At 40.4% G+C, this 21,231-nt stretch overlaps 1 protein-coding gene across 4 annotated transcripts; it reads left to right on the forward strand.

Annotated features, from left to right (window-relative positions):
* Window positions 1-3,741: 3,741 nt before the first annotated feature.
* meaf6 (MYST/Esa1-associated factor 6) lies at window positions 3,742-21,215 on the forward strand. 4 transcript variants are annotated; one of them, XM_043717880.1, is made up of 8 exons: window positions 3,742-3,937; window positions 5,803-5,918; window positions 7,185-7,272; window positions 7,363-7,408; window positions 8,033-8,228; window positions 8,756-8,785; window positions 12,888-12,921; window positions 20,921-21,215. In XM_043717880.1, exons 1-8 carry the CDS (start codon window positions 3,848-3,850, stop codon window positions 20,969-20,971), a joined length of 651 nt encoding a protein of 216 aa, XP_043573815.1. In that variant the 5' UTR covers window positions 3,742-3,847; the 3' UTR covers window positions 20,972-21,215. The 4 variants fall into 4 exon arrangements, with proteins under 4 accessions (XP_043573815.1, XP_043573816.1, XP_043573818.1 ...); XM_043717883.1 differs by lacking the exon at window positions 20,921-21,215 and adding an exon at window positions 13,660-14,558 and having other exon boundaries at window positions 3,743-3,937; XM_043717881.1 differs by lacking the exon at window positions 8,756-8,785 and having other exon boundaries at window positions 20,921-21,214.
* Window positions 21,216-21,231: the final 16 nt, after the last annotated feature.

Consider the following 21,231-nt stretch of genomic DNA (forward strand, 5'->3'; position numbering starts at 1 on the left):
AAAAAAAACACTGCTGCCCGCTACCGGTAAGCACTTTTAAAACCAAACGGTCTTACCTTCGCTGCTGCTCGCACTGGAGATGACCGGCGGCTTCGAAGGGTGAGTATAAATACTCACCGCTTTCCTTCCCGGCTGCCCCTCTGGTCGTCGTCACTTCCCCCTGGTGCTCCCGCTCTTTCTGTGAAGAGAGAGTGAAAGAGAAAAAAAAACACCGCTGCCCGCTACCGGTAAGCACTTTTACCGGTAAGTATATTCCTATCTGCTCCCCAGGTGTAGTCATGTGCCCAGTTAAAGGTGAGGAATCTAACCCTCCAATCCCTTCTCAGAGGCTAATGGGCCTGTAACCAGACAGCCTGGATCATCATCATGGCTCCTTCAAATTGCTGTCTCATATTCGGTGGCTACTGTGTCTGTTACATATTAATCTACATAGGTAATGTACATACACAATACATACATTATTTATGTGTGTGTGTATAATATATGATACATATGTATTATATATGTATCATATATTATATACATACATAAAATATGAGCCCTGAAGAAGGGCCTATGCCTGAAACGTCGACTCTCCTGCTCCTCGGATGCTGCCTGCCCTGCTGTGTTTTTCCAGCACCACATTTTTCAAATAAAATATAAACAGTCCACCAGCTAGGTCAAGGTATCTCTTTCATATTTAATGAACTACACTGTAAGTATTATTTCAAACTGCTTTGTGCGTTCTGTTTGTTACCAATGCAGTTATAGCTGTGTTAATATTAAATGCATTCTTTGTGTCTGTTTATTAATTTATAAATGTTTAACTTTACCAGTGTGTCATTTACAAATCTGTCTATAAATGTTATTGATTAATTCATTTGTGTATTCATCAGTTGCAATAGTCATATTTTGTTATATTGGTTTTATTGATTATTTTTGTGTAAGTCTTGCTTTTGAATACATTTGCTTGTTTCTTCCAGTTGTTTCCAATACATCTGGATGTGTGTTTACATGAACAATAAGTTGACCTTACAACATTAATCAGTAACAACCTTCACCTGGAAGTGTCAGTATGATACATGCCGCAGTATCGAGTGGATGGGAAATAGAGTGGAGTTGAAACCAAAATGAAAAACACTATTCTGAAGCCCCTACCTGAGTCACAGCCCTAGCATGGACATCCACATGGAGGTGACCAAATGTTCAGAGTATGTGGGTAGGGAGGCAGGATTGAATAGGAGTGGGGTGAGGCACAGTTTCCAGGGTGAGACGCAGGCAATAAAGCAGCTTCAGGCTCCATGATATGAGACTCAGCACGACTTCCTTCCACTTGTGTCTTGCTGGATCTGTGAAGGGTAGGCTAGCCCAGGTTGTGGAACAGAGTCACCTCGATGACACTTATTCAGCGAGTCGTGAGTTCATGGAATGTCCTGCCAGTAGCAGTGGTGGACTCTTCCTCATTATGGGCATTTAAGCGGGCGTTGGATAGGCATATGGAGGATAGTGGGCTAGTGTAGGTTAGGTGGGCTTGGATCGGCGCAACATCGAGGGCCGAAGGGCCTGTACTGCGCTGTATTCTTCTATGTTCTATGTTCTATGTAAATACATTCTATTTTGTTCAAAACACACAATCCTGTGGGCAGTCAATCCATGTGACATTTTCTAAATTCCTACCAGTCTGACTCAAGGTGTCGAATACAGACAAACCCTGACCTCACACCCTTAATGCATTGTCTGAGCTGAGAAGTCACCCTTTTTTTAAAAACCTTAAGTTAAATTGGGATTGTGACTTCAAAGAAATTCTGGGGTTTACATATTAATGAATCGAAACTTGCAACCCATTCAAAGTGATTAAAAACTTAACAGCAATCTAAGTTTGTTGAATAATCGCATCACTTGTATTACAATAAATTCTGTGTCCTCTGATCCTGCCCCACTAGTTTCCTGAAGGTGCATCACTCCGAAATCTTGTAGTTTCAATTAAACCTGTTGGATTATAACCTGGTGTTGTGTGATTTTTAACTTTGTCCACTCCAGTCCATCACTGGCACCTCCACATCTTGAGGGTGGCAGTGTATTTGGCTAAAGTTAAAAATCACATAACACCAGGTGAGAGTCCAACAGGTTTATGTGGAAATACTAGTGGTGGTGTGTTCAGTGTAATTCACCCTCCAGTCCTGAGGGCGGCAGTGTGTTCAGTGTCATTCACTTTCCAGTCCTGAGGATGGCGGTGTGTTCAGTGTAATTCGCCCTCCAGTCCTGAGGGCGGCGATGTGTTCAGTGTAATTCACCCTCCCGTCTTGAAGGCAGTGGTGTGTTCAATGTAATTCACCCTCCAGTCCTCAGGGCATCGGTGTGTTCAGGGTAATTCACCCTCCAATCCTGAGGGTGGCGGTGTGTTGGATGTAATTGACCCTCCAGTCCTGAGGGCGGCAGTGTGTTCAGTGCAATTCACCCTCCAATCCTGAGGGCAGCGGTGTGTTGGATGTAATTCACCATCCAGTCCTGAGGGCAGCAGTGTGTTCAGTGTAATTCACCCTCCAGTCCTGAGGGTGGCGGTGTGTTGGATGTAATTTACTCTCCAGTCCTGAGGGCAGCAGTGTGTTCAGTGTAATTCACCCTCCAGTCCTGAGGGTGGCAGTGTGTTGGATGTAATTTACCCTCCAGTCCTGAGGGCGGCAGTGTGTTCAGTGTAATTCACCATCCAGTCCTGAATGTGGCGGTGTGTTTAGTGTAATTCACCCTCCAGTCCTGAGGGCGGCAGTGTGTTCAGTGTAATTCACCCTCCAGTCCTGAAGGCAGCGGTGTGTTCAGGGTAATTCACCCTCCAATCCTGAGGGTGGCAGTGTGTAGGATGTAATTTATACTCCAGTCCTGAGGGCGGCAGTGTGTTCAATGTAATTCACCCTCCGGTCCTGAGGGTGGCGGTGTGTTGGATGTAATTCACCATCCAGTCCTAAAGGCGGCGGTGTATTCAGTGTAATTCACCCTTCAGTCCTGAGGCAGCGGTATGTATAGTGTAATTTACCCTCCAGTCCTGAGAGTGGCAGTGTGTTCAGTATAATTCACCCTCCAATCTTGAGGGTGGCGGTCTGTTGGATGTAATATTCTCTCCAGTCCTGAGGACGGGAGTGTGTTCAGTGTAATTCATCCTCCAGTCCTGAGGGCGGCGGAGTGTTCAGTGTAATTCATCCTCCAGTCCTGAGAGTGGCAGTGTGTTCAGTATAATTCACCCTCCAATCTTGAGGGTGGCGGTCTGTTAGATGTAATTTACTCTCCAGTCCTGAGGGCGGGAGTGTGTTCAGTGTAATTCACCCTCCAGTCCTGAGGGTAGCGGTGTGTTGGATGTAATTCACCATCCAGTCCTGAAGGCAGCGGTGTGTTCAGTGTAATTCACCCCCCAGTCCTGATGGTGGCGGTGTGTTCGGTGTAATTCACCCTCCAGTCCTGATGGTGGCGGTGTGTTCAGTGTAATTCACTCAGTCCTGAGGGCGACGGTGTGTTCAGTGTAATTCACCCTCCAGTCCTGATGGTGGCGGTGTGTTCGGTGTAATTCACCCTCCAGTCCTGATGGTGGCGGTGTGTTCAGTGTAATTCACCCTCCAGTCCTGATGGTGGCGGTGTGTTCGGTGTAATTCACCCTCCAGTCCTGATGGTGGCGGTGTATTCGGTGTAATTCACCCTCCAGTCCTGATGGTGGCGGTGTGTTCAGTGTAATTCACTCTGAGTCCTGAAGGTGCCGCTCTCGCCCGGACAGCGCCCCCTGATGGTTGGAGGCCGGCTCTGCGCCCTCCTGCCGGCCGCGGCCTGAAGAAGCGGTTTTATTTCTCCGTCTCTCGGGCGCTGCTCGCTCGCCAGCTCCGACATGGCGATGCACAACAAGGCGCAGGCCCCACAGATTCCGGACACCCGGCGGGAATTGGCCGAGCTAGTCAAGAGGAAGCAGGAGCTGGCGGTACGTTAGTCTCGGATCGGGCGGGAAGCGGAGGCTGTGCTCGGGGCCGGGGAGGGCTCACGCAGGAAAGTCCGGGGAGAGCCTGGGCCTGGGATGGAGCAGAGGGCCAGGTCAGCGCCCGGGGGGCGGGTTTGGGACTGAGCCGTGGGGGTGGGCATTGAGTCTGTCCTCCCCCTGGGGGTGGGGGTTTGGGACTGAGCCGTGGGGGTGGGCATTGAGTCTGTCCTCCCCCCTGGGGTGGGGGTTTGTGACTGAGCCGTGGGGGTGGGGCAGGGGTGGCCATTGAGTCTGTCCTCCCCCCGGGGGTGGGGGTTTGGGAGCTGGGTCCCTGCCTTGTGCACACTCTGGGGTCTCACCCCCCCCCCCCGGGGATGGTCCTGTGTAACATTGGAGCGAGCTGCGGTGTGTCTGTGCAGTTCATGTCCCTCCTGTCAGACAGGCTCAGGCTCACCCTGTTGTTATGGTCATTACAGCGTGTGTGCTGTGTCCCAGCCTTGTCAACACCAGGGAACCACCACTTTCTCCACTCGGGCCTTAACACTGAGCTTTGTCTTTGTCGGCCAGAGTGGGAACTCCAGTGTCCTCCTCCAATGGGGTGGGCAGCTGGAATATTGGGATTGCAGACTCTGAAACACTGGTGCTATGTGACACGTGTGTCCCAAGTTTGGTTAATCTGCACCGGAGGGACTTTGGCAAAGGTTTTTTTCTTTGCAACAACTTTTACTCTCTATGGGTCTATGTAGCCCCTGCTGCATGTTTGCCATGACTGCCATAACTGGTGATGTGTGCGAGGTGGAAAATATGGGTTTGTAACAGTACCGAGTTGAGACAAAAGGTAAAGCTGTAAATACTTGGTATGAATTGTGATTAATAAATGTTGAATGAAAGAGACGAGACTGCATTGTGATGATTTGAGCAATGTGAGGCTCCTGTTGTACTTGTAGAATATGGCATTTGAGTATTTGTTCATTGACCATATTCACTCATGTGAAGTAGTTGAACTTCCTCTGGCATTACATCCAGATTCATTGCATTGATCGCTGTGGCTACTTACCTTTTGGCCTTACCTGGGAGACCTTTTGGCCTCTGGTGATACAGACCACCTCTCTCCTTTTCAATCTCCTCATCCAGAATGTCCTGTGCAGCATCTGAAAATCACAAAGCCTTCTTTCTCCTCTCTTGTACCATTTTACCCTTTTTACCAGGTCAGAAGCTCTTCACCTATGACACTCAGCATTTGTTGCAACCCCAGCACAAGCATTGTGCATGCTTACTGCTGGCTGTCTGCTAATACATTCAACTAGTGTACAAAGTAATTAGCAGTGATTAGTTATATGTAGGGAAAATTGCAAGTAAACAAAGCACAAAGTTTAAGTTAAAGCAAAATATTACAGATGCTGCAAATCTGAAATAAACACAGAAAATGCTAGAGAAACTCAACAGGTCTGGCAGTATGTGTGGAGAGAGAAACAGAGTTAAAGGTTTGAGTCTGGTGTGACTTATTCTTTCTAAAGAAGAGTCCTATTGTACGCTGGTATTCTGTTTCTCTCCAAAGATGCTGCTAGACTTGTTGAGTTTCTCCAGCATTTTCTTTGCAACACAAAGTTTATAAATGCATTGCAAATGACAAATACTGGCTAATTGTACATCACAATCCCTGTGTCTGTTTTGGGAACTAACCAGCTTAGCTTCAAATGATGTGTATCCTGACAAAAAGTATTTATTCTTTGTCGTTGTTCTATAAATTTATTCTTTGTAAAACCATTTTCCATGATTATTTGAAATAAGCTGGTTGGAATACTTCACAGCAGACCATTTTACTTCCCCAGCTGTTTGATGAATATTTTTGTAACTACTTTTCGCAGGAGACTTTGGCAAACTTGGAACGTCAGATCTATGCTTTTGAAGGAAGTTATTTGGAAGATACACAGATGTATGGGAATATCATTCGTGGATGGGATCGTTACTTGACCAATCAAAAGTATGTGTCTCGATTTTGTGCATGGACCTGTCAAAATGACTCAGCCTACCACCACTTAATCAAATGTGCCAAAGCTTCAAGTTCAAGCTTGCATAAACTCACAGGCAACCTAGTATCATTTTTAAGTCTGCTTTTTGAAGTTTTACGAATGTAATGCTAAATGTCTGGAATGGTCATTTTGCTTATATAATATTTTTCAAACAAATGAAAAAAATTACGTTCAAGTTTAATTTTTTACTTTACTAGGCCAACTGTTGCACAGTGAACTTTCAGAAGTCTCAAACATGAAGCAGGCAGTTCTGTACATTAAAAAACCAAAATGAATTCATAAATGTTTCCAATAACCAGTTACCAAACATGTTCCTAAGTACATAACTGAGTTGTGATGGTCTTTGGATCAGTCTCTGATCCTTATCATGTTAACTTCCATCAAGCTGGTTGAGTACTTGGGACCACTAAGTCGGCTTTGTCAACTCTGACTGAAGGCCTGGGAGTGCGACTTCTGTTGTTGACCACCGTGCCCTGACTGTTTGTGCTGGTGTTCATTGTAAACGAGGATCAGTTGATTTTTTCCACAGCTTAACAATTGACAGGCACTGACAACTGAGCTGGCAGTCAAAGAATGACTATCGAGGGCACTGAGGGATAGAATTGTACCCAGACAATATTTAGCACCTTCATGAGAAGTTTGAAAATTGCTGCAGGAAAATCTTAGTTTCTTCTCAGGACGGTGCCTGTATCATGACTGAAAGTTACACACTTCGAAGGTTACTGACGCTAATTAGAGAGATGGTGTGAATCTAAATTTTTGAGAATGTTGGTCATAAAGTAATGGTAGCATTGTGCTCTGAATGTAGGACATTTTATAAGAAATAGTTTGGAGTACCAGTATGCTTCATGACAACATTTCGGGGAGTGTTTTGACTTGGCTTTATGGTTTGACTTGGAATAAATATGTTTGTAACTGGCAAAATCAATATTTTGTTCTCCCCGTATTTTCTTTAACTCATTTCATTCTGTGGAATCTACACTAGACAAAAGTGGACACCTTACTCCTGAAGGCCTGCCAATGCAAATAGTTACACAGTTGATGGAGGGGAACTCTTTCACATATCTCCTCCCTGTTAGGAGACACCTGGCTGGTTAAGGGAGCGATGATCATAGTATCAATACAAAGGAAGTTTGTATACTTAACTATTAAATGGTAAATTCCTTGGTATTAAATGGTAACCTGCCTGGTTATTGGTTTTCTGTGTTATGTTTCAGAAACACTAACAGTAAAAATGATAGAAGGAATAGGAAATTTAAAGAAGCAGAACGTCTCTTTAGCAAGTCATCCGTTACTTCAGTAGCAGTGAGTAAAATAAACTTGTACTTGATCATAAAATACATAATATTTGCAAATGCAATTTTATATTTAACAGTGATTTCACATCTGTTACAGGCAGTGAGTGCTTTAACTGGTGTCCAAGACCAAATGGTGGAAAAGCGTAAGTTTTAGAAATAAGTCCCCTTTCATGTTGATATAATACATACTTTTCCACTTGAAATTTGACTGAAAGTAGGTGTTGTACGAGGGTTTTCTGCTGTAAAGCATATGTTTGAGGAGGGGGGAGTGGGTTATGGGCTGGTTCCAGAAGAAGAGAGATGCTTTGATTAATGTTCTGTTGAATTAGTTCCACCGTTTAATGCATTAAACTGAACACATCTTTGACACCCTCAGATCTATTTGTTTTATTGTTTGCTATTATAAGTACTTTGTCAGTGAAATCAAAGCTATTGCAGTAAAATTGGGAACAATAAGAACTTAAAATAAGGTTAAAAACTTTGCCATGTCTTCAAAAAGCCAATAGTACAGTTCATTCAGCATGTTTCACAAAATGTTGGTATGGATTATTTTACACATGGAAGTAAGTTGGAAAGTGTATGGAGATATTTATGATGCTTTCAAAACAGAAGCATCTCAGCAACAATTTTTAACTGGAATAATTAACGAGCAGTATGCAATTGACTTTGCTTTTCTTACTTGATACTGGGGTGATTTGGGAATTGCACTGGTTTAAGCAAATCTGTTTTTTTCAAATTTGCATTTTGTGTGTGAATCACTTGATTAGGTGAACCGGGTAGTGGGACAGAAAGTGACAATTCTCCAGACTTCCAGAATCAGGAGAATGAACCCAACCAGGAGGACACTGAGGAACTGGATGGATCACATCTGCAAGGAGTGAAGCCTCAGAAAGCAGCCTCCTCCACGTCATCCAGCAGCCACCACGGGAGTCACAAGAAAAGGAAAAACAAAAACCGACACAGGTAATTTGTGCAACAGTAGTTCATGAAATTGCAAGATGAGTGGGGCAAGAGTGGAGGAGGCTTGTTTGGCTTGGTCCTTACAAAGCTACTTGATTGCATTCATGAAAGTAGAAGAACCACCTGTTAGTAAGAGTACGCATTTGAGTTAAATATGGCTTGACATTATTATACAAGGAACATTTTTTTGGCATATGTTTCTAGCACACTGCTCCTTGTACATTGACTGTGTGCTGTATACTACCCACTGCTCTATTGCATTTTAATGAAATTGGGGGTTTAACTCAACAAAGCTTAATTGTTTCCATGTAATAAATTGTTGAGAAAAAAATCATCGTTTTCAAGAAATTATAACTGTTAAGGTTAAAAATAACATTTCTGAATATATTTATTTCTCCATTTAGTTCATCAAATCGCCAGTGTTTCTCACTTTTTTTTTGTTTAAAAATATAATGTTCCAAATAGCTTGAGACTCTGAACTGGTGTGTTAACCTTTGTTACTTTCTTTCTTCTTCTATGCTGCCATCCAGCCCATCTGGCATGTTTGATTATGACTTTGAGTAAGTTTGCTTTCTATCAGTATATGTGCTGTGTTTTTCCCAGTATTCCCCTGTACTGTGAAATGTAGACTGTAGACATTTTTGGAAATACTTACTATCTTTTGCCACTAGCTGCTGTAAGTTTGGATATTTGCCAGTGTATGTTAGGGCCATGTAACTGGAATGTTTATGAAATGTTCTCAACAGCAGTCACAGTGCGACAACGCTTGTTACATTTTATATTAAATTTAGTTTCCAGGCAGAAGATATTGTTGATAGTGGTTTCTTCTATTGAGTAGAGTATCTGACCAAGCAAAGTACAGTCATCAGTGTAACTTCAGCTACGCTAGCTCTCATACACACAGCTATTCCGTCTTTCATCAGTAATGGAAAATGAGTACTGCAACAATCCATGGATTTGTAATAAATCTACAGTTATGAATTTCTGTGACAAGAGACCCTCAGTATGTTGTGTAAAGATGGAAAACAGGGGACCATGTTGTAAATTTACAAAGCAGATAGGACTTTAGAAATTGAAAATTCTCTCCAGGTTCTCAACAAACCCTACAGTCTCCTCTATTGTTTGAAGTACTTAATCTGAGGGGTTTGCACCATAATCAACATTTGAACCAAATTTAGCCAAAACTAATAAAGTGGAAATTTTCTTTCTCCATTGACAATAAGTGAAATGTAATCATGTTGACCCATTTCTTGATGGATATCTGTTCACAGTCAATGATCTGGCTGAAAATTAACTTGCCTTAAAGGTAAAATGGCCTTTAAAGAATCTATAGAATTACAGAATTGTTTCGGAGCCATTGCGTCTGCACCTGCTGTCCTAATGCACATTATGGCTTAGTGCTGTTTTCCTGCCTTAGTTTCGTAGCCCTGCACTTTTCTTTGTATTCACATAAGCATCCAATGCAGTCTTCAATGTCTCAATTGAACCTGCCTCCACCACACATCCAGAGAGTACATTCCAAATTCAGACTAGTCACTGTTTGGAAAAGATTCTTCTTGTAGCACGTTTGCTTCTTCTGTGTTTTTCTTTAAATCTGTGCTTTCTCATTTGCAATCCCTTTGTGAGTGGGATTAGCTTCATGATATCTACTGTCCTTAACACTCATGGTTTTGAAAACAGCTATCACATCTCCTTTTAGCTGTTCTCTGATCTTTCCTCATAACATTGCTTATGTACATTCGCATCAAGGTCTCTCTGCTCCTGCACACCATTTAGTGTAGAACACAATTTTTATACTGTCTGTCCGTGCTCTTTTTACCAAAATGTATTATCGCTCGTAACTCTGCAATGAGCTTCAAGTGCCACCTATTTATCCAGTTCACCAACTTGTCAATGTCCTTTTGAAGCATTAAATTGTCCCCCACAGTTTACAAATGTTCCAAGTTTTAGATCATCTGCAAACTTTTATATTATCCCCATCAGACCATGGGCTAGATTGGTAATTTTTCTTGGGAAAAGTGATGGGTCCCACACTTATCCCTGGAGGAGCACTATTTCAAACCTTTTTCCAGCCCGAAAAGTATTCATTGCACGTTGCAATTTGTCTCTTATCACTCAGTCACCTTTCCATCCAACGTGCTACTGTTCCTTTTATTTCATAAACTCGATTTGTGTAGTATTGCATCAGATACCTTTTGGAAGTCTGCTTACACCACATCAACAGCAGTATCCTCACTCATTCTCTGTTACCTCTACAAAAACTACAGCAATTTATTTAAACTTTGATTTAAATCCATGGTGCTTCTCCATTATTCACAAGTGCTTACCTATGTAACCATTAATTTTATTCCAAAATAGTGGTGGCGGGAAAACCTCAGGAAACAAAGTTAAATTGATTGCTTTATAATTTCTGAGCTTATTCTTAAAAAAAAAAACTTTCTTAAGCAAGATTGTAATGCTTGGAATTCTTTAGGCATCTGGCACCACTCTTGAGTCCAAAGACTGAAGAAATATAACAGTGCCTTCACAGTTTCCACTCTCACTTCCTTCTGTATCCTTGGAAACATCTCATCTGGTCTCAGTGTCTTATCAACTTTAATTACAGACTATTCAGTGCCAACTCCATATCAGGTTTGAACTCTTCTAGTGACTAAATATCCTCCTCTGTCACCATAGCCTGGGTAGCTTTGCTTTCTCAGTAAAGACAGATGCAAGATATTCATTTAATTGCTCAGCCATGTCCCTGCTTCCATATATAAATCCTGTGTTGTCCATAATAATCCCTACTCCTCCTTTTACTTTTATGTGCCTGCAGAAGCCTTTCAGATTTCCTTTGTTAGGTGTCTGGATTTGTTTGCCCTATCTGTCCCTTTTGAGGGAATTTCCTTGAATGTACCTGATCTATTTTGTCCTTGAAGGTAGTCCATTGTTCAGTTGGATTTCCCTGCCAGCCTTTGGCTCCAGTTTATCTGGCCCAGCTCTGTTGTTGCCCAGTTGAAGTCCCCTCTCCCCCAGTTAATTATTATTCTTCTGGTTTGTTCATTGTTCTTTTCTACCATCATCTTAACTTTTATGAAATTGCAATCACTGTCCTAATGATGTTCTGCCACTGACACTTGATTTACTTGGCTCACCTCAACCAGGTCAACCAGTGCCTCCTTTCTTGTTGAATTGTGTACGTAGTGCTGTAGAAAAGTCTCCTGAATGCAATCTAGGAATGCTTGCCCTCCCTGCTATTAAGGAGAAAGTGAGGTCTGCAGATGCTGGAGATCAAAGTTGAAACTTTATTGCTGGAACAGCACAGCAGGTCAGGCAGCATCCAGGGAACAGGAGATTCGACGTTTCGGGCACAGGCCCTTCTTCCTGAAGAAGGGCCTGTGCCCGAAACGTCGAATCTCCTGTTCCCTGGATGCTGCCTGACCTGCTGTGCTGTTCCAGCAATAAAGTTTCAACTCCCTGCTATTAACACCACCATTTTCAGTTTACTTTCGGATGATTGAAATCAACCATTATACCCATAGTTTGCATTCTGTAATTTCCTTTTAGATTTGTTCCTCCACATTCTTCAAACCATTTGGTGTTCTATCAACTACATAAAGAGCTGTAATTACACCTTTTATGTTGTTCAGTTCTAGCCATAGGTGATTCTCTTCCCATCATAAATATTTTTTATTCATTCACGGGATGAGGGCGTTGGTTGCTAGGCAGCATTTATTACCCACCCTAATTGCCCAGAGGGCAGTTAAGAGCTGACCACATTGCTGTAGGTCTGGAGTTGCATGTAGGCCAGACCAGGTAAGGATGACAGTTTCCTTCCCTAATGGACAATGGTGAACCAGATGGGTTTTTCTGACAATCGACAATGGATTCATGGTCATCATTAGGTTCTAATTCCAGATATTTATTGAATTCTGCCATCTGCTGTGGCGGGATTTGAACCCCTGTCCCCAGAACGTTACCTGGATTAATAGTCCAGCAACAGTACCCTTAGGCCATCACCTCCCCTAATGATATCACCCCTTTCCTCCTTATCTTTCCCTGCTTCCTGATGTTAAGTTTTTTTCCTGTCGTATAAGTTATAAGAAGGAGAGCAACTCTTTTATCAAACCCAGAGGAGTACTTAGGCTTGTTAGTTGGTTCAGGCATGGTAACATTTTCTCTTCATGTTGGATATCATAAATATTAATATGGAAAACAGCCACTTTGAAATGTTTTTCAGCATCAGTTTCTAAAAGGATCCTTTTAGTCTTGCTAAGTATGGGGATAGTTTTAGTAGAGGGGAGTATGGGGGATAGTTTTATTGGAAGGGAGTATGGGGTAGTTTTAGTGGAGGGGAGTTTTTGCTCTTTGTGGGATTGCTGGAATTTATTGCCCATGTTGAATTGTCCTGAAGAAAGTGGCCTTGAGTCAACTTCTAAGTATGTTGCTGTTTATGTGCTGTAGATGTTCCTAAAGTACCATTAGTTTGGGAAATAAAGCAACCAGTTGCAGAAAGCTGACTACTTAACGCCCATTTACTTAGACAAGACCAGGAAATAAATTCCTGAAGCTAAAGGGATTTGTTGCTATGTGCTCCTGTTGTATATCAATAAATGGTAAGTGTTGTAACTTTAAAGGAGATGGTGCTGCTTTCTAAAGTTTAATGCTTCTGTTTAATTACAGGATTGATATCAAGTTGAATAAAAAACCAAGAACTGTGAGTATAACTTATACTTTATTGCTGTACTCCTTGCAATATTGTAAAATAACAGTGGAATTAGTGAAGCTGGTGTAGATGTTGAAGCATAATAATTGATTGTTATGGTGGTAATTTAAGATAAGGAGCTAATCCAAAATGCTCCTGTGGTGGAGAGACCAGGCATTTTGATATGTTAAGCAGAAAAATTTCTTTGATATGGAAAACTTCTTTGCAACAGGTCTCTATGGCTAGCAGAGAGAGCTCTGTGTTCTATGGAGTTGGTGAGTTGAAGACCTCTCTCTCTGGATGGGAAGAGTAATGTTGAAATTCAGTGTGTTGTCCTTTGTCTGAACTGCATTGGAGAAAGTATTGAATGCTGTTCTGCACGTGTTGTTAAAATATGTTAGGATAATAAATTTTATACCAAGCTGTATATTGCATGTGAGTTGATATTCACCTGTATACAGGTGAATAAAATGTAAGTAGGATCTGGATAGAAAGAACCTAATTCAGACTAGATTTAGTAAGATAAAGTATCTAATTATAAAATTAATCGTCAGATTAGTGATATAACCAATATATATTGACTGTTCTACATTCAAATTTGAATTTCAGTGTTTTTGTCAATGCTTCAATGTAAAATTGTTTGGGCCTTAATTCCTTGCTTATTTATTTGGTCTAAACTTAAGTACCTTGTTGCAACACCTAGACAATACTTTGATCTTTGATTTAATTTTACTTTTATTATTTACAAAGGATTATTGAAGAATCTTTTGACCGTTGCAGTTGTTATGATCCGGGTTTGAAGAACATGGACATACAGCAGCATTGAAAGCATTTTGCTCCAGAAGTTCGCAGTCATTTTTTTAGAAGAACCAATACAACAACAAAGCAGCTGTGCTTGATCCTGATGTTTGAGGCCACCTTGCATCTTCACATGCTGCATTTGATCTGTGTTCAACTGAATGTTGCTATATGGTTAAAGTCCAATAGTTATTTGTACAAGTACAGCACGCACTGGGTTTTATAATCAATTTAAACTGTCATGGGGATGGGGGGTGGTATTAATTGGTCACTTTTAAGACTATTGTGACTCACTCTGACCATTTGATCTTACCAGTGGCATTACATGAGATTATATTCTACATAAAATGTGAAGTGTTTTTGATTTGGTATAATTCAGTTTTAAATTTCTTGTTGAAAGTTCCTAAAATGTTAGTCATGTCATCACTATTTCAGTTTTTGAGTACGTTTGGCAGGCTTTTTTTCTTTTAAACTTGTCTTGAACTTCATTTAAAGTGTTTTTTTCTGTGTTGGATTGTGTCTTAACTGATCTGATTTGCAGGCAGATGCACTTGTTTGGTATAAAAACCTTGTGCACCTCTGAGAGAAAGTGACAGAGAAAATATCAAAAGGCTTTCATCTCCAGGTATTTCTAAATGGACTCAATGGAGTTAGTTTTAATGGCAACATGTGGTTTTATTTTTTGAACCCATTATATTTTGTTGTGCTTTCAATATTGTATGTATAAATACTACCTTTTAATTTGTACAATTATGACTTTTTGTTTTTTTGGACAAATGGCTTTATTATTTTTTTTAAGAGGAAAAAATGGGTTTGTGACCATTTTGTATTAAAAAAAAAGTTAAATATAATTAGTTGTTTGTAGAATTATTGCACACCAACTTGTAAACAAAAACACTAACATGATCTCAGCCTGAGGTACATATGACGTTTATGACAATGTGAAATCTCATACTTCAGCAAGCCTGAAGTTTCACTAGTTTACCTAATCTAAAAGTTCAGTCTGTCTAACCTTGTGTGCTCTCTAGAACTAGTCAGCCTTTGCACAATGTCTGCATCCTAACTTCTTGAATTTGGAGGTCAGGCATTTCATTCAGAGTGGTGAATGTAACTTGAGTAATGATTTAGTGAGTAGGAAAGAAGCTCAGGGTTTTTAGCTGAAACTTTAAATCAAGGTTTTATCTGGCTACTTGGCTAAGCCAAAACAGCTTGTGATAATTTGTCTCATTCTGTTTGTGCATCATTGTCATTACGTTGTCTGCTGGGTTTGCGTGCATTAATAGCGATTGCATTCTAAAGTAATTCTTCAATTATCAAGTGTTTCATAGCATGTTGTAAGATCAAGTTTGTTAAACATTTTAAGATACAAAGCATAATTTTTTTTCTATTTAACATAATCTTCACTAATTGTCACAAAATCTTTACTTGCTGATTGCTTATACCAATTGTTTACAGCTGGGGCTGATTGATTCTTCAAGAAAATCAAAGGCTTTGTGTAGCAATCCGCTATTTTAACATCGCGTGAATGAAAAGTACAAATTTTGTAACAGAGTTTCACTGGTGAAAGGTATAGCTCTGCTCTTTAAAACATCAGAAGGTTGGGATGCAAGAAGTAACCTGTGGGAGGAAAAGCCAAACGCTTTACTGATGTTAACAGAATCTTGTGTCTAAAAGACGCTAAAATAAAACAAACAAACTGTGGATGCTGGAAATCTGAATCCAAAAACAGAAGTAGTGAAGAAAGGTAACTGGACCAGAAACATTACCTGTGCTTTCTCTCCACACATGCTGCAAAACTTGCTGTGTTTCTGTAGCACTTCGTTTTTATACCTGAAAAGCACTCTTTGACCTGTTGTATTTAGTCAGTAGACCAATAGTAAAGGAAACTTGTCATTTTCCTGCAATGGTTTAGTGCTTTTGGTGGTGACATGTAGGCTTCCGTGTTAAAACTGCATGATTTGAATTACAATGCATTGAAAATGCATCCTAGCCTTACTGTAATAAGGGAACATCATATTACGTGGAGTGAGTATCTGTATATGAACTCAGCAGAACATTTGAAATTGACAAGTGCAGTTAAGATCTTACTGGGATGGTCAAAAATACTCAGTGGACTTGATGTCTTATTCATGGATCTGTTGTAATTGAAGTCTGTGATAATGACACATGGTTAATGCCTTCTTCCCCAGTAAAGTCGACTGTCCATGAAAGGTGGGAATTTTCAGTTGCTGCTGTAACCTTCAGTAACACAATGGTGATTACACTTAAAAAAAAAAGTAGAGTTTTAAAATGCTTTGGAACATCATGAAGGCATGGAACATGCCTTATCAACCGTGAATCCTTACTTCACAATTTTCTCCAGTTAATTCAGAATTTTCAGAAAGTTGTTGGATAGAACATGTGCTCTTTACTATATGATATAATGCCAGAGTCCAAAGTAAGTGCTGAGGGGGTGTTACCAGCCTTTACAAAGCTCTCGCTTTAAAATAAATTCACCAAATTCTTTCACTTTTCAAAGAAAAATCCATGTCGTCTAATATGTTGTGTTTTTAGGTTCCTTTGGTATTTGTGAGTAGCATGCCTTGTACTGCTGTTCAATCTGTGTAAACTGTCATCAGCTATGTGAAGAGAATGATCATTATAAACACATCATTGTCTACAGGAATAGTGCCAGAAGACTGGAGGATAGCAATGTTGTTCCCTTGTTCAAGAAGGGGAGCAGAGACAACCCTGGAAATTATAGACCTGTGAGCCTTACTTTGGTTGTGGGTAAAGTATTGGAAAGGGATTTATAATCATCTGGCGAGGAATAAGTTGATTAGGGATAGTCAACACGGTTTTGTGAAGGGTAGGTTGTGCCTCATAAACCTTATTGAGCTCTTTTGAGAAGGTTACCAAACAGGTTAATAAGGGTAAAGTGGTTGATGTGGTGTACATGATTTCAGTAAGGCGTTTGATAAGATGCCCCACAGTTCACTATTGCACAAACTGCGAAGGTGTGGGATTGAGGGTGAATTAGCGGTTTGGATCAGAAATGGGCTAGCTGAAAAAGGGTGGTGATTGATGGGAAGTATTCATCCTGGAGTTCATTTACTAGGTGGGGTACCACAAGGATCTGTTTTGGTTCCACTGTTGTCTGTGGAGTTCTGGATGAAGGCTTAGAAGGATGAATTAGTAAATTTGCCGTTGAAACTAAGGTTGATAGAGTTGTGGATAGTGATGAAGAATATTGTAGGTTATAGAGAGACCTGGATAGGCAGCAGAGCTGGGCTGAGGTAGCAAATGGAGTTTAATGTGGAAAAATGTGAGATGATTCACTTTGGAAGGAGTAACAGGAATGCAGAGTACTGAGCTAATGGTAAGATTCTTGATAGTGTAGATGAGCAGTGAGATCTCAGTGTCCAGGTACATAGATCCTTGAAAGTTGCCACCCAAGTTGATAGGGTCGTTAAGAAGGCATACAGTGTGTATTTATTGGTAGAGAGATTGAGTTTTGGAACCATGAGGTAATGCTGCAGCTGTACAAAACTCTGGTGTGGCCACATTTGGAGTATTGCGTATAGTTCTGGTCACAGAAGCTTTGGAAAGGGTTCAGAGGAGATTTACTAGGATGTTGCCTGGTATGGAGGGAAGGTCTTATGAGCACTGGCTGAGAGACTTGAGGCTGTTTTCGTTCGAGAGAAGAAAGTTTAGGGGTGATTTATTTGAGACAAATAAGATAATCAGAGAGTTAGGTATGTTGGACAGTGAGAGCCTTTTTCCTCGGATGGTGATGGCTAGCATGAGGGGATATATCTTCACATTGAGGGGTGATAGATATAGGTCAGATATTAGAGGTAGTTTCTTTACTCAGTAGTAGGAGCATGGAATGCCCTGCCTGCAACAGTAGTAGACTTGCCAACTTTAAGGTCTTTTAAACGGTCATTTGATAGGCATATGGACGAGAATGGAATAGTTTTGGTTAGATGGGTTTCAGATTGGTTCCACAGGTCGGCGCAACATCGAGGGCCGAAGGGCCTGTACTGCACTGTAATGTTCTATGTTCTATATGGTTAGAATTGTGATTGTGCAAAACTTGTGCTGTTTTCAGTTGCAAGTTTCAATAGAACAAGCGTGTGCATGGGAATCATGTTTCATGTATTATACATTAGAAGGTAACTATTTAAATAGAGGGTCAGAGTCCATACTTTGAGAGAGCTTTATTTTAGTTACCCACACATTAGAAACTCTCACCCCACTGATTATTGGCTCCTCACATATATGTAACATATTCATATTCAATTATCCCTTAATTAATGCATCTGTCACGTGGTCCCTTGTTCCAATAGGTTTCAGGTACCTTTTCTGATGTTATTAGATGATAATATTATGGTCCTAACTTTGCACAAGTACCCCACATTCCTGAATCTGTCATCAATTGGTGACCAGTGGTTAAGGGAGGGGTGGTTTGTTTGGTCGGTTTTGTCATTGGTTTCCTATGTTGTTCAGTGTTGCTCCTGTTTATTATCTTGTTAGCACTGTAGTTAATACTTGCTTTCATACCTATAAGTATGCATGACTGGCAGTAGGAACTATTGTAGTACTGTGGTTCAGTTGGTGCCGCTGAGCTTAGGAGGCCTGAGCTCAATCTATGGGTTCAACATCTCTGAACAGGTTCATTCGAATATATATATATGGCAATTATAGTGCCATTTCATGTTTCAACTTGTCACAATTTACACTGTTTCTGCTACATTTTATGCCATGTTGTAACAAATTATTATGGAGTGTGGAGTAAATGTATCTAGGTATCTATTGTAGAAATAAAATGTGATTGCACTAATGCACAGACATGGTGTCACCTGGCTACTGCGGACAGGCCAGGAACCTCTCCTGTGTTCAGCAGCTGGCACCCATACTGGAAGTGCTGTTGAATCACTAAAGAGCACATTTGAGCTTTTTGTGTGACAAATGCAACCAAGAAGGAAAGGCCTGCATTTGGGTAGCAGCTGACTTGACCTCAGTTTATTGCAAAGTACTTTGCATTTAATAAAATGCTTCACAAGTGTAGTCATTGTTGCAATATAGGAGATGCACAATTTGATAATGATAGGATCATCTGTGATGGTGATGTTAGTCGAGAGACCACTGGGAAGAACTCTCCTTTTTGTTTTTGTAATAGTTAGTGCCATTGGCTGTTTAGCAACTATCTATTAGAGAAGAAAGGGGGCTTTAACAATGATACCTCTGACAATGTATAACTTCCTCAACTATACAAGAGTGACAAACTACGCTCCTACTCTGTGAACCACTTTCATACACTATAATAAATTGTGACTTCCTTGGGCTTGTGTTTAGATTCTGCCCTGCTTCCCTGGCATGAAATTATACATAAAAATCATTAATATGTTCAGTCATCACTGACTCTATTTAATAATTGGATCGCTTTGCTTTTAATCATGATTTGAAATGAGAAAATCTTCACAGTAAATGCAATTTGTTTAAAACCCAACTCCTTTATACAGAACGTCATGATTTGCAAGGCACTACAAGAGAGTAAAATAGATTTCCATAGGCAATTGCTATTTGAAAGTTACTATTTGCTTGATGAGAATTAAATTTAGGGGGAAATAGCTAGGTATGGGACTAAATTGGACAGTTCTGACACAACAGATTGAATAGCCTTCTGTGCTACTGTGCAATTATATGATTCTAATAAGCTGTTAGCAAAGACTGTGGCTGACTCGAAAAGTATCTCATCAAGGAAATTCATGCATCACTCACTTGCCCTTCAAATAAAATGATAACATATATTTTCCTCTTGGTTCTAACCATGCAGATATAGATATTGACTGAGGTCTGTAACAGGTTTTCCTGTTTGAAAACATTTTGTTTTGCCTTTCTTCTTCACTCTCTGAAGAAGTGAGGAATGATGAGGTTATAAGATCACTGCAGTGAAACCACATTGATATGCTGTGGTGTCCTTGTACAATATGTTTCAACAAAATACAATGATTCTCTGTCATTACTGTTAGCTCAGTAGCTAAGTGTGCTACAGGTGGTTGTGGGTTCATATCCCAATCCTGGAATTTGTGCAGAGTATGTCAGCTGTAATCCCATGGGTTGCAGTGACAATTTCTGGGTGAAATGTTAAGCCAGTTAGTCCCCTCAAGTGAACAATAAATACCCCATAACACTGTTTTGAAAAACAAGTGAGCTCTCCTCTGTGTCTTGGCAAATACTTGTCTTAAAAACGTCTCTTTAAGTGCCCACATAATCTGGTTATTATCACATTATTCTTCATTGGATCTTGCTGTGCAAACATTGGCTGCCACATTTCCTCCATAATGATAGTGTCTGTACTTCAAAATTACTTCATGGACTGCAAAGCTCTTTGGATTTTTCTAAGGGTGTGAAAAAGAATACAAATGCAAGCTATTGAATCATTCCTCCCTGAAGAAATTTGTAACTGGGATGGGCAGTTAACTTTGACAAGGTGCAAATATTGTCGTTGACCTCGGAACCCTAGGCTAAGAGTGGCGGAATCGGTCAATGTCATATTGCTGACCATTATTCAATGACTCTTGGAAGGTAGACATGTAGGAAGATGGAAATTGGTGGGTGACTGATCAACTGAGCAATCGTACTGAATCTCAAAGAGCTTCCTGACATTCAGTGGCATGTTTCCATGGTACGAAAAATGTCATTTTGATGAGATAATGCAGACTACTTCCAATTTAATCAACTTGTGAAGGAAGGCCAAAATATTTGGATTGGGAGATGATAGAGGTGGGTGGGGGGGTGAGGAGGGGTGGTGTTGAATCTCTGCATTAAGATGGATGATACATAAGATACTCCTGAATTCTTTCAAAATGAGTTGTATTCTTTTTCTTTAATGGCTTTGATCAAAACTTTGAAAAACTTGTGAAATCAATTGTAGGAATTGCAATTTCCTCTGTTGGATGCTATGTGAAGTGCCAATTTGGCAAAGGTATAAACAGGTTCTAATAGAAATTTCAGCTCGAAAAGCAAAGCTCAACCTCTTCATGGTTCTATTTAATGGTTAGAACCTAAATCGATATTTTTATAAAGAATAACTGCTATGATTTTGCTTCACTTTGCTGTTTATTTCCTTGTTCTCCAGTTTTCAAACAGTGATGTCTGGTATAATATTATTTTTGACAATTTAATTTTCTTTCAATTTGTAACATGTCAATATTGTTTTGTTTTGCAGTTATCTGTGTACTTCAACTGTCACAATAATCACATGGATGATTATTTTTAAAAAGCTTCTCCAAATCCAGTCGTGGAGCAGTTTAACAGGCCAACTTACTAAAGCTCTTAAATCTCATCAAATAAGGCACTATAACTGAACAACTAATTGTTGTGCATCTAACTGCCCCCGCAGTGTTTTAGAAGTGGGGGAAAAGTACTTTCTTTCGACAATTTTTTAATGACAAAGCTTTCATGAAAATAGTGGCATTAAGATGTGGAAGATGGATTAAAACGATGTATGATTATAAAGCCCTGGATTATGTTTTGCTG

The sequence above is a fragment of the Chiloscyllium plagiosum genome, chromosome 27, assembly GCF_004010195.1.
Source record: "Chiloscyllium plagiosum isolate BGI_BamShark_2017 chromosome 27, ASM401019v2, whole genome shotgun sequence".
Lineage (NCBI taxonomy): Eukaryota > Metazoa > Chordata > Chondrichthyes > Orectolobiformes > Hemiscylliidae > Chiloscyllium > Chiloscyllium plagiosum.

Bases quoted from the DNA above. Each gene is read 5' to 3' on its own strand.
- meaf6 (XM_043717880.1), top strand. From the start codon at position 3,848: ATGGCGATGCACAACAAGGCGCAGGCCCCACAGATTCCGGACACCCGG. The intron at 7,409-8,032 runs GTAAGTTTTAGA...TCACTTGATTAG, and splicing joins AGACCAAATGGTGGAAAAGC to GTGAACCGGGTAGTGGGACA. The intron at 8,229-8,755 runs GTAATTTGTGCA...GCTGCCATCCAG, and splicing joins AAAAACAAAAACCGACACAG to CCCATCTGGCATGTTTGATT.